Below are 15,548 nucleotides of genomic sequence, written 5' to 3'. Positions count from 1 at the left end.
AAATGGCTTAAGGACAACAAAGTCAAGGTATTGGAGTGGCCATCACAAAGCCCTGACCTCAATCCTATAGAAAATGTGTGGGCAGAACTGAAAAAGCGTGTGTGAGCAAGGAGGCCTATAAACCTGACTCAGTTACACCAGCTCTGTCAGGAGGAATGGGACAAAATTCACCCAACTTATTGTGGGAAGCTTGTGGAAGGCTACTCAAAACGTTTGACCCAAGTTAAACAATTTAAAGTCAATGCAACCAAATACTAATTGAGGGTATGTAAACTTCTGACTCACTGAGAATGTGATGAAAGAAATAAAAGCTCAAATAAATCATTTTATCTACTATTATTCTGGCATTTCACATTCTTAAAATACAGTGGTGATCCTAACTGACCTAAAACAATAAATTTTTATTAGGAATAAATGTCAGGAATTGTGAAAAACTGAGTTTAAATGTCTTTGGGTAAGGTGACTTAAATGTAAATGTGTATGTAAACTTTCGACTTCAACTGTGTATATATATATTTCGGGGATGGGGGGGACGGTCTGTTATTTTACTATGGTCGGAATTAGCATGGCTCTTTTATTTTCTTAGTAGTATGGGATTGGGTAGGACTCAGACTATTTAGGTTTTTGTTGTATTTTGTTTAATATAACCGTGATCGACCACACACTCCATCACAATAGGAGGCGGCATGCACTGTTCACGTTTGTTGGCGGACCGCTAATATATGAATGAAGAAGACAAGGTTTATCGGTTTAATCAAACCGGAAATCGTAACACAGTGAGCGCTGTGTTCGTCAAAAAACTGAAATAGCTACATGGTAGTTAGAATGTTATTATCACTAGCTGCAGACATACAGTAAGTAATATGAAACGGCAATGTGTATAACATCTATTCGGTAGTAAGTGGCTGTAATTGATAGGGAAAGTCAAATTTAACAGTAAAATATGTATCGTGGACGGCCTCCACCTCGAGGAGGGTATCCGCCGCCGTACGAGGGCCGTGGCCCACCGCCCCGTGGTCTTACCCCTGGCCGGCCGTATCCTCGGCCTCCGTTTAGAGAAGAACGAGGCAGGCCCAGACCACCGTTTGAGGGTTACCATGACGGGCCACCTCCAGACTCGTACAGACGTTCTCCACCGCGCAGGAGGTATACTTCAGCTGGTTCAGGAAGTCGCAGAGGACCAGGTGCTGAATACTGGGGCAGCGGCCCTCCCCAAAGAGAAGTAAGTACAATCATTATTTGCAGGTTACTGCTACCTGACCAGCCTACCACTAGTTAATTACATTGGTAAACGTAGCTATAGATTTTTTTTGCGTTACTAGGCTAGTTAGCATAACCATTTGATCACTGTTTATTGTTTGCTGAATCAGTAACGTTATCTGGTGTGTATTCATTACGTATTGCAAGATGAAACCGTTTATCGTTTTAAGAACCAAACGGAACTGTGTGGGGTCTACCTTAATTTGTCTCATTTTCATTATAACATTTTTCCGTTTGGAGTAAACGGTTTCTGTTTGAAATAAATCAAGCAACAAACGAAACGTTTTGCAACTGAATCGACATAAGGATTATACTCCTGTGCAGGGGAGGAGACAATGAATATGACAAGTCTCCTCTAGCCCAGTTAACAACCATTCATTTTACCATTAGACAGTTCTGCAAGTCAACAAACGTTTGTTTCTCCCCAAATATGGAGTTTCGCTGAGCAACTTAAATAATTTACTGCCATTATGCCTGGTATGTACTTCCAAAAAAAATTCAATTTACAAGCACCCCAAAGAAGTATTGTTTTGGACCAAATCTCTTCAGAATGATTACTATAAAAACATTGTCTACTTAATCTATTTAAATACAGGGGTGAAAGTAAGGCGCTTCAGGTACAGTGTCCAGGCAAAATCAATAGTGGGGGTACGCCATACCTGTACAACCTTAGCCTATCACAATAATGAAAACAATTTGTCATTCATCCCCCCTTCTCTCCCCTGTAACTATTCCCCAGGTCGCTGCTGTAAATGAGAATGTGTTCTCAGTCAATTTACCTGGTTAAATAAATAAAAACAAATGTCAAGCAAACTGTAGGCTATTACTGCATTATTTCTAATTACTGTAAGTGTCAGAGGCAGGACAAATGTGCAAATGGAAACGGGTGGATAGCCTACGCTCCAAAATGCAATGTGGTTCGACAAGAACACAGAAAGTTTGCCAAGGCAGAGATGAATGATGGACACGAGACGCACACAGACAGCAGTGGAGGCATTCATTCTGGACTAATGACCATCACCAAATGTCATTACATTTTTGGTGTTTTGTGTAACAGATGTCTCTTTCCATTCACCACTGTTTGGAGGTTGGAAATATGTTGCTTGTGGATGAACATGCGTGGGTAACCTACGCTCCACCAACGCTGCATCATGTTCATTTAAACATCAGTTAGGTAGCCTACGGTAGAAAGAGTAGTAGCCATTGTGGTTTTTCTGTATCCAATAGACTGGAGACTAAATGTATTACAATGTCATGAGATAATAATAAAAAGGGTCTTAACTTATTAATAGGGAGGGAGAGTGCAGGAGAAAGTCAACCAAAAAGGCATGCAGGTGGATGTCAGCTTTGGAGCGGCTGCAGCATAATCAGAGGTGGACAGCAAGTGGTGCTAAAAGTAATTCATTTCAACAATTGTTTTTATTTTAATTTGACTTCACTAACAACATGAGGGCTTTGTTGTAGCCTATTTCTTCCTATGAAATAAGAGGTAGGCCTACCTGTTTGGCAGATGCAGTTATGCTATCCATAGATTTACCAGTATAACCAAACCGCCAATACTGTCACCACGCACTCCGTAAATACATCCGTGTCTGAGAAGGGCTTGGCTTGGTGTTTGGTTAAAACCATGGGTCAAATTGAGTGAGGGTATGCCATACCTAGGGTTGCAAAGCGTCAGAAACCTTCCGGTATATTTCTGGAAATTTTCCATGGGAAGTTGAGCCCTGGAATTTGGGGAATTTTGCTTAAATTCATCAAAGAAGTTAGCTTATTAACAGTAAACCTTTTTTGTGCTATACACACAAGGCAATTATAGGTATTGTGGCATATTTTGGTTAAACTATCCCCAATTCAATGGAATTGCAACTCTCTACATGCACAGTGCATTAATCCATCACATGTGCAGTGCACTCTTCCAACACATGTACAGCTGATTCTCAAAATCTTGCACACTAATGAGATGCTATTGAGCCCACACTACTACACTGTCTGAGCCAAGGACTACATGCTTTCTGGTAAGTTTTGATTACAATACTGGGTGGGGTGAATATATTTTATGACATTTTTTGTTAACTAGTAAATAGTAGCCTACAACAAAGTGTGTTTTAAATCATTTATAACTTGTTAACAATTTCTACTAGTTAGTTTTTGCTACCATGTGGGTTTTAGCTTGCTTGAGCCTGCTAACTGAGGAGTGTTAATTCCCCTGTTTCCATACATGTTTCATTTTAAAACACTTATCTTACAAAGGAGTTGTTTCATCTAACTGCTTAACTATTTAGCTGTACATGGAATTGTATTTGGGTTGCTTTTACTCATTTTTTTCTAATCTTTACGGGAAAATGCCACAGGCACTATCTGATGTGTGGAGACATTTCACTGCAGCTATTGTAGAAGGAAAAGCTGTGTACATTTGCAAATACTGTGCGAAATCATATGTGAAGAATGCAACAAAGATGCAGAATGATCTGGCCAAGTGCATAAAGTTCCCTCACAACAAGCAACCTCTGACAAAAGTCCCTCTACTTCTATTTGAGGTGGAAATTATGAATCAGAAGTTTGGAATCAGAAGTTTGTTTGACTCAATGGAGGAACGTAGTCAGAGAAATGCTGATTAATGTCTTACTCGAGCTGTGTATGCAACTGGTTCACCTCATGCTCACAGGCAATGTGTATTGGAAGAGGTTTCTGAATATTCTTTGCCCACATACACCCATCCAACCAGACATGCTTTATCTACTCATTTGCTGGATGCAGAGTTCAACAGAGTTCAAGTGAATGTCAAGCAAATCATAGAGAAAGCAGAGTGTATTGCAATCATCTCTGATGGGTGGTCGAATGTTTGTGGGCAAAGAATAATTAACTACATCTCCACCCCTCAGCCAGTATTCTACAAGAGCACAGACACAAGGGACAACAGACATTGCAGATGAGCTGAAGGCAGTCATCAATGACCTTGGACCACAGAAGGTATTTGCACTGGTGACAGACAATGCTGCAAACATGAAGGCTGCTTGGTCTAGTGGAGGAGTCCTACCTTCACACCCGTTGGCTGTGCTGCTCATGCATTGAATCTGCTCCTCAAGGACATCATGGCACTGAAAACAGTGGATACACTCTACAAGAGAACCAAGGAAATGGTTAGGTATGTGAAGGGTCATCAAGTTATAGCAGCAATCTACCTCACCAAGCAAAGTGAGAAGAATAAGAGCACCACATTGAAGCTGGCCCGCAACACCCGTTGAGGTGGGGATGTCATCATGTTTGACAGTCTCCTGTAGGGGAAGGAGTCTCTCCAAGAAATGGCTATATCACAGTCTGCCGATATGGACAGCCCCATAAAGAGGATCCTCCTGGATGATGTATTGTGGGAGAGTGGTAAGCAGCCTGAAACTCCTGAAACCTATAGCAGTAGCCATTGCATGGATTGAGGGAGACAATGCCATCCTGTCTGATTTTCAGACTGCTTGCAGATGTAAGAGAAGAAATCCATACTGCCCTGCCCACTTCACTGTTGCTCCAAGCAGAGGAAACTGCAGTTCTGAAATACATCAAAAAGCGTGAAGACTTCTGTCTGAAGCCCACACATGCCGCAGCGTACATGTTGGACTCCAGGTATGCTGGCAAGAGCATCCTGTCGGGTGCAGAGATCAACAAGGCCTATGGTGTCATCACTACTGTCTCTCGCCACCTTGGCCTGGATGAGGGCAAGGTTCTTGGCAGTCTGGCGAAGTACACTTCCAAGTTTATTACGGACAGAACTCTCCCCATCTTTACAACCTTTGAATCTACATGTTTTGACAATGACAATCTAAGGTAAAGTAATTTAGTCTCAAGTTGTTCAGCCACACCATTCATTACCAGATTCAGCTGAGGTCTAGAACTTAGGGAATGATTTGTACCAAATACAAAGCTCTTAGTTTTAGAGATGTTCAGGACCAGTTTATTACTGGCCACCCATTCCAAGACAGACTGCAACTCATTAAGCATTTCAAAGGACTTCATTACAGACAGAAATACTCAACAGTTTCATCAACTGTCCGGGTGGCTGGTCTCTGACGATCCCGCAGATTAAGAAGCTGGATGTGGAGGTCTTGCTGGTGTGGTTACACGTGGTCTGTGCTTGTGAGGCCGATTTGGACGTACTGACAAATTCTTTAAAATAAGGATACACGATATATCTGTGAACATATCAGAATCGGCCGATACCAATATTTGCATTTTTAGCTAATATCGACTGATTCTGATATGTTCACAGATATATTGTGCATGTCTGGTTTAATGCCCCGATGTGCAAAACCGATGTCAAAGCTGACGTGCATGCCTATATAACGTAGGTACATGACTTAATGATGCCACGTTAAATTTTGCGCTATACGCACAACACAGCATTCCTAAACTAGCCCACAATGTCTGCTGTGTGGATCGACAGTCAACAAGTCGAGCAGTCATTTAAAAGCGTAACGAAATCTCAGCGAGACAACTCAAAGGTGAAATCTATTAAAGCCAACATAATGGCATTCATTGCCCTTGACAATCAACCGTTCTCTGTCGTGGGTGATGTTGGCTTTCGCCGACTGGTCGAGCACAGGTACACACAACCAAGTGCGCTATTTTTCAGATGTTTCCCTACCGGAGTTACAGTAATAGCGTCACTGCTATTAGCTTCACGACATGCATACTATGGAATGCCGTTTGGGTCTTTGCGTGTCAAAAAAAAGATACAGTGGCACTGTCAAAGCTGTGCAAACAAGCTAACACCGGCCACGAACAATGTGTTTACAATACCGCGTTGGTAATAAAGCATCATTTGTTCGACCGCACATTCTGGTCTAGCTATCTTTAGCTTGGTACCTAGCTAGCACCAATACAAGCAGCCAGAAAACAATGACCAGTAGAACCTACAGTCATTTTCATTATTCTTAGCAATGATTTAGGAATCCTTGTGAGTAGGTATTGGCTAGCTTGCCACTTGTTGTTCGCCTACTGAAATTGAGCTTCAGTTCATGAAAATAAATAGCTAGTCAGCAACTTAACCCTGTTGCCCAAAGCTAATGTTATAAGCAGCCAGCTAGCTTCATCTGGCTAGTGAGGCTCGACCACTCCGTGTTATGTGTCGTGAAGCTAGCCACAATAAGTATTAGGCACAATGGTGGAATTTGCAGTTTGCCTTCAAAATAAAAGTATGTTATTGACAGTAATGTTACAACTGCACATTTTATTGTCCTTTTAATGTTCCCAGCACAATGTGAAATGATTGTGCCGTTTAATCAGCTTTTTGCTATGCCATACCTGTAAGGTGTATGGAATATCATAGCAAAGGAGAAATGCTTGCTAACGGGGATAAACAAAATTGTGCACAACATTTGAGAAATTAGCTTTTTGTGCATATGGAACATTTCTGGGATCTTTTATTTCAGCTCATGAAACATGGGACCAACACTTTACATGTTGCGTTTATATTTTTGTTCAGTATAAACCCAACGTGGTGTGGCACAGCCACCTGATTGAAAAGTGCTGTGGCAAATGCTGCCTCGCCACATGTTTTCCGGAGGCCCTGGTTGTAGGTAATGAAATAAATGACATTTCGGGATACTGTACCAACCTGTGCGTGGCAGCAATGAGTGATTTTATTGGTGCCGAAGAGGTGGATTTGGCACGTGATAAAAAACAATACATAGATTCTTTCCAGACAATGTTTTTTTTGGTTGCTTGTAAATGTTTAACTGTTTTTTTTGGAAGTACGTATCGGTTGCTCACAAACTCCATATTTCGTGAGTAACAAACGTATTTTGACAATGTTTGCAGAGCTGTCTAATGGGAAAATTAATGGTATCTAGCTGGGCTAGAGAGGAGACTTGACATTCATTGTCTCCTCTACCCTGATACTGGTTAAATTGTTAGCTAGCTAGCTAACGTTAGCTACATGTGCAGGTGCAATTTTATTAATTTATTTACATTGGAACTGGAAGTTAGTCCTGTCCCTTGCACTGGCTCATATTGCCTTTTTTACTGGAGCAATGCATCAATTGCACAAAATGCTGTCTTATCATTTCAAGATCCCAGTGTTATGAAACTGATTACATATCTAATTCTGTCATTAGAGATCTCCATCTCCCCGTGGTGGCATCCCCACTGACCACAGTCTGGTAATCACTGTGGGCAATGAGTTGACTGGACCACCTGGGGTAGGGCTACCCTCAAGAGACTACCCTCCTTACATGCCAAAAAGGTCCAGTTATGACGGCCCTGATGACCGTGGCCCCAGGAGGCAGAGTCCCAGCAGGGGGAGAAGCCGTCCTCGTAGCCGCAGCCCGGGATTCGGGGGACGGAGCAAGAGCCGTCCTCGTAGCCGCAGCCCGGGATTCGGGGGACGGAGCAAGAGCCGTCCTCGTAGCCGCAGCCCGGGATTCGGGGGACGGAGCAAGAGCCGTCCTCGTAGCCGCAGCCCGGGAATCGGGGGACGGAGTAAGAGCCGTCCTCGAAGTCGCAGCCCTGCAATGGGGAGACGGAGTAAAAGCTGTGTCCGAAGTCGCAGCCCTGCAATGGGGGGACGGAGCAAAAGCCGCGCTCGAAGCCGCAGCCCTGAAATGGGGGGACGGAGCAAAAGCCGTGTCAGAAGTCGCAGCCCTGAAATGAAGGGACGGAGCAAAAGCCGGGCCCGAAGCCGCAGTCCTGAAATGGGGGGACGAAGCAAAAGCCGGGCCCGAAGCAAAAGCCCTGAAATGGGGGGACGGAGCAAAAGTCGTGGAAGGAGCAAGAGCCGTCCGCCAAGCAGGTCCCGAAGCAGGAGTGGGAGTCATGGCCAGAGCTATGGACAGGCCCGCAGTATGAGCAGAGCAAAGACTGCTGGCCCACGCAGGAGCCGCAGTGTCAGTACTAGCAGCACCAGCAGTAGCAGGAGCAGCAGGGGAGGTGATAATAACTTAAAGAAGACGAGTGGGTTCAAGGAGCTAGAGTTGGCCCGTCGCCGCAAAGAGATGGAAGACATGCTGAATATTCCCACAAAGTCCATCCTGAAGAGGCGCTTGGACTCTGAGACTGACTCCCCGTCATATGTGCAGGTAGTGGGCATGTCATTTTATTACTATGTTAAATTAATTATGTTACATATAGCTGTGTATTGTGTTACCCATCTCTATACTCACTCTAACCCTGTCATCCCACAAGGCTTTATTTTTTCTTCATCCAAATTATTAGTCATGATAAATTTCGTCATCATAGATTATTCTTTTGTTTTTGTTTTGCAGAACAGTGATTCTCCAAGAGTTGACCCTACTGGTGAGGCTGAGGCCGAGCGTCTTCTCTCAGCTATGAAAGGCATGGACCCTGTCATGTTGGCCACCATGCTGGGGGAACTGAGGGATGACCCACACATGGCCCAGGGTAGGCTGGACCACAGTGGGATTGCAGGGATCCTTGACCTGTTGGGAGGTGCACCTGCACCACAGGAGGAGAAAAAGAAGAGGGTACCAGACATTGACGATGAGGAGAAGTTCCTTTATGGAGATGAAGATGATGTAGAGCGGGGCAGGGCACCAGCAGAAGCTCCCCGTCAGCACAGTCTGTCAGAGCTCTATGATGATATTATGAGTGAGCCGGCACGCTATGGCACCTCACCGCACCTAGAGGGCCATCCTGGTATTGTAGATCCGAGAAGCTCTCATCAGCAACAGATGGACATGAGGTATCGGCATCAAAGCAGGTCCTCTGCCATCCCTGACCATAATATCAAGGTTGAAGAGCCTAATGACTACCCACCAGGAACGGGGCCACTGGAAGGGAAGGAGAAGCAAGACGTGGAGGAGTACGAGAAGATCCAGGACCTCCTCAAAACCATCGGGCTGGACCTGGGGGTGACAGAGATCAGCAAGATGGCTGCCAGGACTCAGGAGCGTCTCCATGGAAAGAGGCCCCCTCCGAAAACCCCCTCCCGTCGACCTGGCAAGAGGCGGGATCGGTGTGACTCTTCAGGAAGCTCAGACAGGAGCAGGGGCAGGCATAGGAGCTGCAGTGGGAGCAGCTCTAGCAGTCGTAGCGACAGCCACAGCCCGAGCCGTAGTAGCAGCCGTGATAACAGCAGGAACCGGAAGAAGTCACCCCCATCTGACAGGCACAGCATCCATGGGAAGACTCGAGGCGGCAGAGAGGTGAGGACTGAGGACAGTAGCTGGGGGCAGAAGGCTTCACAAGCCCCTGAAACTACTCCAGTGCCACCCACCCACCCATCTCTCTCCATGCCTGCCTACGCCCAAGCCCAGGCGCATGGTCTGGTACCACCCAACTATCCACCTCCTGGCTATGGGCAGTATGGGAACTGGCCTTACATGCCCCAACAGTGGCCCATGTACCCACCTCCGTCTATGGGCATGCCACCTCAATCTCCCATTGAAGATTTTCCAAACACTCCGCCTTTTGACAGACCATACCTTAAAGTTATTCAGCCAGAGTTGCACCAGGGGGGTGATAGAAAGGGTGAGAATAAACTGATGGCATTAAATAAGTGGATGTTTAATGACTTGTTCATTCCCCATCAATATATACTGTACCAGTCAAAGGTTTGGACATACCTACTCATTCCAGGGTTTTTCTTAATTTTTACTATTATTCTACATTGTAGAATAATAGTGAAGACATCGAAACTATGACTTAACACATATGGAATCATGTAGTAACCAAGAAAGTGTTAAAAATATATATTTTTAGATTCTTCAAAGCAGCCACCCTTTGCCTTGATGACAGCTTTGCGCTCTTGGCATTCTCTCAACCAGCTTCACCTGAAATTCTTTTCAAACAGTCTTGAAGGAGTAGCCACCCTTTGACTTTAACCTTTATTTAACTAGGCAAGTCAGTTCAGAAAAATTCTTCTTATTTACAATGACGGCCTACACCGGCCAAACCCAGACGACGCTGGGCCAATTGTGCGCCACCCTATGGGACTTCCAATCATGGCCGGTTGTGATACAGCCTGGATTCGAACCAAGGTGTCTATAGTGAAGCCTCTAGCACTGAGATGCAGTGCCTTAGACCGCTGCGCCACTTAATGATTTCCAAGAGTGTGTAATGCTTTCTCTCAACCACTTTCATGAGGAATGCTTATCCAACTGTCTTGAAGGAGTTCCCACATATGCTGAGCACTTGTTGGCTGCTTTTCCTTCACTCTACAGTCCAACTCATCCCAAACCATCTCAATTGGGTTGAGGTCGGGTGATTGTGGAGGCCAGGTCATATGATGCAGCACTCCATCACTCTCCTTGGTCAAATAGCCCTCACACAGCCTGGAGGTGTGTTTTGGGTCATTGTCCAGTTGAAAAAGAAATGATACTCCCACTAAATGCAACCCAGATGGGATGGCGTATTGCTGCAGAATACTGTGGTAGCCATGCTGGTTAAGTGTGCCTTGAATTCTAAATAAACCACTGACAGTGTCACCAGAAAACATCCCCACACCATCACACCACCTCCTCCATGCTTCACGGTGGGAACCACACTTGCGGAGAGCGGTCATCCGTTTACCTACTCTGCATCTCACAAAGACACGGCGGTTGGAACCAAAAATCGCAGATTTGGACTCATCAGACCAAAGGACAGATTTCCACTGGTTTCATGTCCATTGCTCGTGTTTCTTGGCCCAAGCAAGTCTCTTCTTCTTATTGTTGTCCTTTTAGTAGTGGGTTTCTTTGCAGCAATTTGACCATGAAGGCCTGATTCACGCAGTCTCCTGTGAACAATTGATGTTGACATGTGTCTGTTACTTGAACTTTGAAGCATTTATTTGGGCTGCTATTTCTGAGGCTGGTAACTCTAATGAACTTATCCTCTGCGGCAAAGGTAACTCTGGGTCTTCCTTTCCTCTGGCGGTCCTCATGAGAGCCAGTTTCACCATAGCTCTTGATGATTTTTGCGACTGCACTTGAAGAAACTTTCAAAGTTCTTGACATTTTCCAGATTGACTGACCTTTATGTCTTAAAGTCATGATGGCCTGTCGTTTCACTTTGCTTATTTGAGCTGTTCTTACCATAATATGGACTTGGTCTTTTACCAAATAGGGCTATCTTCTGTATAACACCCCTACCATGTCACAATGCAACTGATTGGCTCAAATGCATTAAGAAGGAAATAAAGTCCACAAATTGACTTTTAACAAGGCACACCTGTTAATTGAAATGGATTCCAGGTGACTACCTCAGGAAGCTGGTGGAGAGATTGTCAAGAGTGTGCAAAGCTGTCATCAAGGCATGGGTGGCTACTTTGAAGAATCTCAAATATAAAATATATTTTGATTTGTTTAACACTTTATTGGTTACTACATGATTCCATATGTGTTATTTCATAGTTTTGATGTCTTCACTATTATTCTACATTGTAGAAAACAGTAAAAGTAAAGAAAATCCCTGGAATGAGTAGGTATGTCCAAACCTTTGACTGGTACAGTATATATTTTGTGATCAATGAAACTGCAGCACATAACTCCTGTCTAATTTTGTACATTCTTCCTGTATAGCATCATCCAATATGGCCCCTCAAGATAATGGCAAGGACAGGAGGGTTTTAGAGGAGCGAAATAATGAAAGCCAAAAACGAAAGGTGGAGTATTCAGCTATCCATTTCAATTCAAATGCCATTTGACACTGTTTTGGCTGGTTTTGTTCTCTTTCCATAGACTTGTTCTCTAATGATTCTCCATTCTGTAGGTTCTTGAAGAACGGGAAAAACTGAGACGAGACAGAGAGATCCGCATGAAAAAGAAAGATTATCTCATGAAGGAACTAGAGAGATTGCGGAAACAGCAAGGTACTTCAATCATCTCATTCCTTTCCTATATTTCTTTGTATTTTAATTCATAAATGTTCATTAGGTTTTTGTACAGTTGGATAAAAAATGTATTGTCTTGGTAGGGGAGCTTCTGCGCAAAAAGCGTCGTGAAAAGGATGGCCATAAGGACCCGTTACTGTCTGAGATCAGTCGGCTGCAGGAAGAGGTCATGACTCAGATTGCTGAGCTCCGCAAAGAGCACGAGGTAGCAGAGAAGAAACGATCCGAGCTTGACAAGGTGGCTCTCATTCTGGGTCTACAACCAAATGACAAGCCCCGGCGAGAGGGTAGGGGTTCTGCGGACCTTGAGCAGCCAACCCACCCACCACATCCAGAGAAAGAGAAGAAAAAGGAGCGTGCTCACATCAGAGAGAAATCACCTGTGGCCCATGCCTCTGCTAAGGTAGAATTCCGTAAGCTGCTCCAGGCACAAGCCAGAGAGCTGAAGTACTGGTATAACCTTAAAAGATTCGTTGCTGCAGAAACATCATTATTTTGCTGAAATTGACATGCAGCCTTTGCTTTATTTTAGAATATCAGTCTAAATGACTTTTTGAATAACTATTCAAAAGGGCCGGTTTGGATTTAAATGTCTAGTTGCCCTTGTCTGATCCATTAAATACCAGTAAGCAGTATTTACTTTGAATACCTGGCATTTAGACTTCTGCTTATACATCAGATATGGGGTTAATCAATGTTGATGCAACTACTCAGTCTAACCTGGGCAAACCGTGTGCTCTGTCATATGTTGGTGTTGCCCAAGAGGCAGTTGGTCACTCCTCGATTTAAAAGTTCCCTCTTTGTATGCCAATGTCTGACCCAACTGATCTCATAACTGGTCTGCAAATACATGCATATTTACAAATGAATGTGTTTTATACCCGCAACCTAGGTGGAACCTGTTCACTTTCATATGGCCAACAGTTGTGATTAAGCTTAAGCTCTTCCTACATTTGACAATATTGTTTCGGAGCTCACTATTTGTTGTTTATGAAAGACCACAACCATATCAAACTTTTTCTCTGAAAGTGTTTCTGGAGATGCCAAACTCAGTAAGATGTTTGCGTTAGAAGCTTGGACTTAGGGTATTTACATTCATAAATTGAAAGAAGGCCATCTTTTTCCCCAGTTGTTTGTAATTTAACTGTCATTTATTTGAAAGCATTTTTCACAATCAACATGTAGCAAGAAGATCAGAGATTAGTTGGGATGAATACTTTGCATACAGAGAGGAATCCTAATTATGTGGCCTGTTTTTAATCCTTTTCATTGGCTCTAATTCTTTCAAATTTGTGTTTTAAAAAGAGAATGTTAATAGGGTGGTCACTCATCTCTAATTTCTCGTTCAAAAAAACGCAATCATAATGTATTCAATTTAAATAATTTAAGTTATTAAATATTGAAAACCTGTATCGTTTGAAGACAAGAATACACCAAAATTTAATGTTTTTATCTTTACAGTGGAGCAGAGTGGTATCTTATAAGTCAAATGGATTTTAATGGCGAGGGTGCATACACTTGTAGGAATTGAAATATGAAGTCATGGTTTTACCACTAACTCCATGGAGTTTTTAAACTACGGCGTGCAACATGGTTCAGTGCTCCAATAAATCAGCACAATATACTTTTTCAGATTTTTCAAATTGCCTGCGTCTTGGCGTTTAACTTGGATCATGTATACTGGGCTTATGACGATACAAAGAAGAGTAACAGAGCGCAACGTACAAATACGGCAAACTTGGTAAACAAGGCATTTGTTGTAAGTCCGTGGGTGCCGCCATCTTTATGACCTCTATTGGAAACTCGACTCTGAATTTTAGCTGTTTGGTTGACAGCAGTAAGTCTCTTGAAATATCATACTTGAAGTTTTTCCACTCTTCACTCATGGTCTGTGAACAGCACTCATTGAGTCCATTTCTCTCGACTGCTTTACTCTGCTCACAAATCAGTACTTAATGTGATTTTTGACCATTAATTGGTGGAGATTAGCGTACAAGGATACGACGATATGAGTCCTGTATTAGCCTTAAACAGGATTCTCTGATAACTCACGAGTAACTCCCTCAAGGCTGGAACACAGATCGCCTATGTTGCCAAGGTAAGAGATTTTGAAAACTTCAGTGTTTGGGGATCATCGTAAAATTCTCTTTATCGAACATCCGTTTTAATTTTTAACACTCAATGTATTTTTTTGTCTGCTTCCTCTAGGCTTATTTAGCTCTTTTGCTGACTTGTGTAACTTCTGTTCTTCATTAGGCAGCATCGTCGTCCTCAAGAGCCTCTCCTGAAAAACCGAAGAAGAAAGCCCCCGCCAGTACCCAGCGTCCTGAGACTCCAGCAGACCTGTTTGAATACTATGACGCTGGGAACCACTGGTGCAAAAGCTGCAATGTCACCTGTGGTTCCATGTTCGATTTTTTCACGCACTTGCACAGCAAATCTCACCGAAAGGTTTGTGTACTATTTGTAGAATGTCCCAATAAGACTCCGGCTTCAGCAGTTCCGTGCTCAGGAGTTCTGCTGTGGAACCAGTCACATATACAGACTACAGAGAACAACCAAACTATCCTTGCTAAGCCACTCAGTAAACAAACGCTGTAAGCTAGCTACAGTGTTGCTGAATGTAGTCTTATTAATATATTTTGCAAGTGGTTAGGAAGCCGTGCTGTACTTGCGCTCCAGCCATGCTGGTAACTGCAAGATAAACAATAAGATTGCATGGCCAGAACTACTGCTTTATAATACATTATTAGCTAGCATTGTGTGACTGGTTTGGTGATGGTATAATAGATAGCTAGTCGAGTTTACATTTTAACTTTATATTTAAATTGCTTTCTGATAAACACTCAGATGGACTCATCTCTTTACAGGCCTTGTTACCTATGAAGTCAGCTAGCTAGCTAGTTAGTTAGCTACCTTTTAAAGGAATGCAGCAGACTCCTGAATATGATGCTGAAAGCCTGTTGGCTGTTCTCGGCAAGGATCTCTTGAGCACAGAGCTGAGGGACTGATCGGCTGCAGCTCTACCCTTCTTGGATATTCGATCATACTCAGTGAATTGAAGAGCTTTTGTTTACTATCATGAGTGCTGTCTCCTGTTCCCGTTTTTTTGTCCCCCATCACTGGTCTGATTTCCTTTTACCTTTTCATTTGAACTGTTCAGTCCCTTGTATTTTTACAGCAGATTCTTTATGCTTTTTTTTTTTTTGCCACTTTGCAGACTCAGGATCCTTACAATCGACCTTGGGCTTCAAGTTCCTCCAACAATGAGAAGAATAAGATTCACTCTTCAGCAGAGAAAATGACTAAACCTGCTAAAGGTACAAACTTAAATCTTTATATTTTTCCCTTTTTCTAAATATTTATTATGTACCTTTAAATGTTGTTAGCAATCTTTTACTGCCACAGTGTGCAGACACTGAATTCAAAATATGCAAAAGAAATAAGCATTGATTTCTATTTGCAATGTAAA

General features: G+C 43.2%; 1 protein-coding gene across 6 annotated transcripts in view; it reads left to right on the top strand.

Moving 5' to 3' along the window:
• The first annotated feature begins 744 nt into the window (after positions 1 to 744).
• Positions 745 to 15,548, top strand: part of LOC106576727 (uncharacterized) — a 26,877-nt gene continuing 12,073 nt past the window's right edge. For all 6 annotated transcript variants that reach the window (XR_001321990.3, XR_001321989.3, XR_014381358.1 and 3 more), the window contains exons 1-8: positions 745 to 1,222; positions 7,365 to 8,324; positions 8,511 to 9,735; positions 11,766 to 11,848; positions 11,956 to 12,055; positions 12,160 to 12,479; positions 14,333 to 14,527; positions 15,297 to 15,396. Coding sequence is in view for 1 of the 6 variants with exons in the window: in XM_014154076.3 (XP_014009551.3) it covers positions 944 to 1,222; positions 7,365 to 8,324; positions 8,511 to 9,735; positions 11,766 to 11,848; positions 11,956 to 12,055; positions 12,160 to 12,479; positions 14,333 to 14,527; positions 15,297 to 15,396 (3,262 nt within the window). In the remaining 5 variants the exon portion in view is untranslated. The remainder of the gene's footprint in view (positions 1,223 to 7,364; positions 8,325 to 8,510; positions 9,736 to 11,765; positions 11,849 to 11,955; positions 12,056 to 12,159; positions 12,480 to 14,332; positions 14,528 to 15,296; positions 15,397 to 15,548) is intronic.

This window comes from Salmo salar, chromosome 18, assembly GCF_965601325.2.
Source record: "Salmo salar chromosome 18, fSalSal1, whole genome shotgun sequence".
NCBI classification, from domain to species: domain Eukaryota; kingdom Metazoa; phylum Chordata; class Actinopteri; order Salmoniformes; family Salmonidae; genus Salmo; species Salmo salar.
This window is presented reverse-complemented; position numbering and strand designations above follow the sequence as displayed.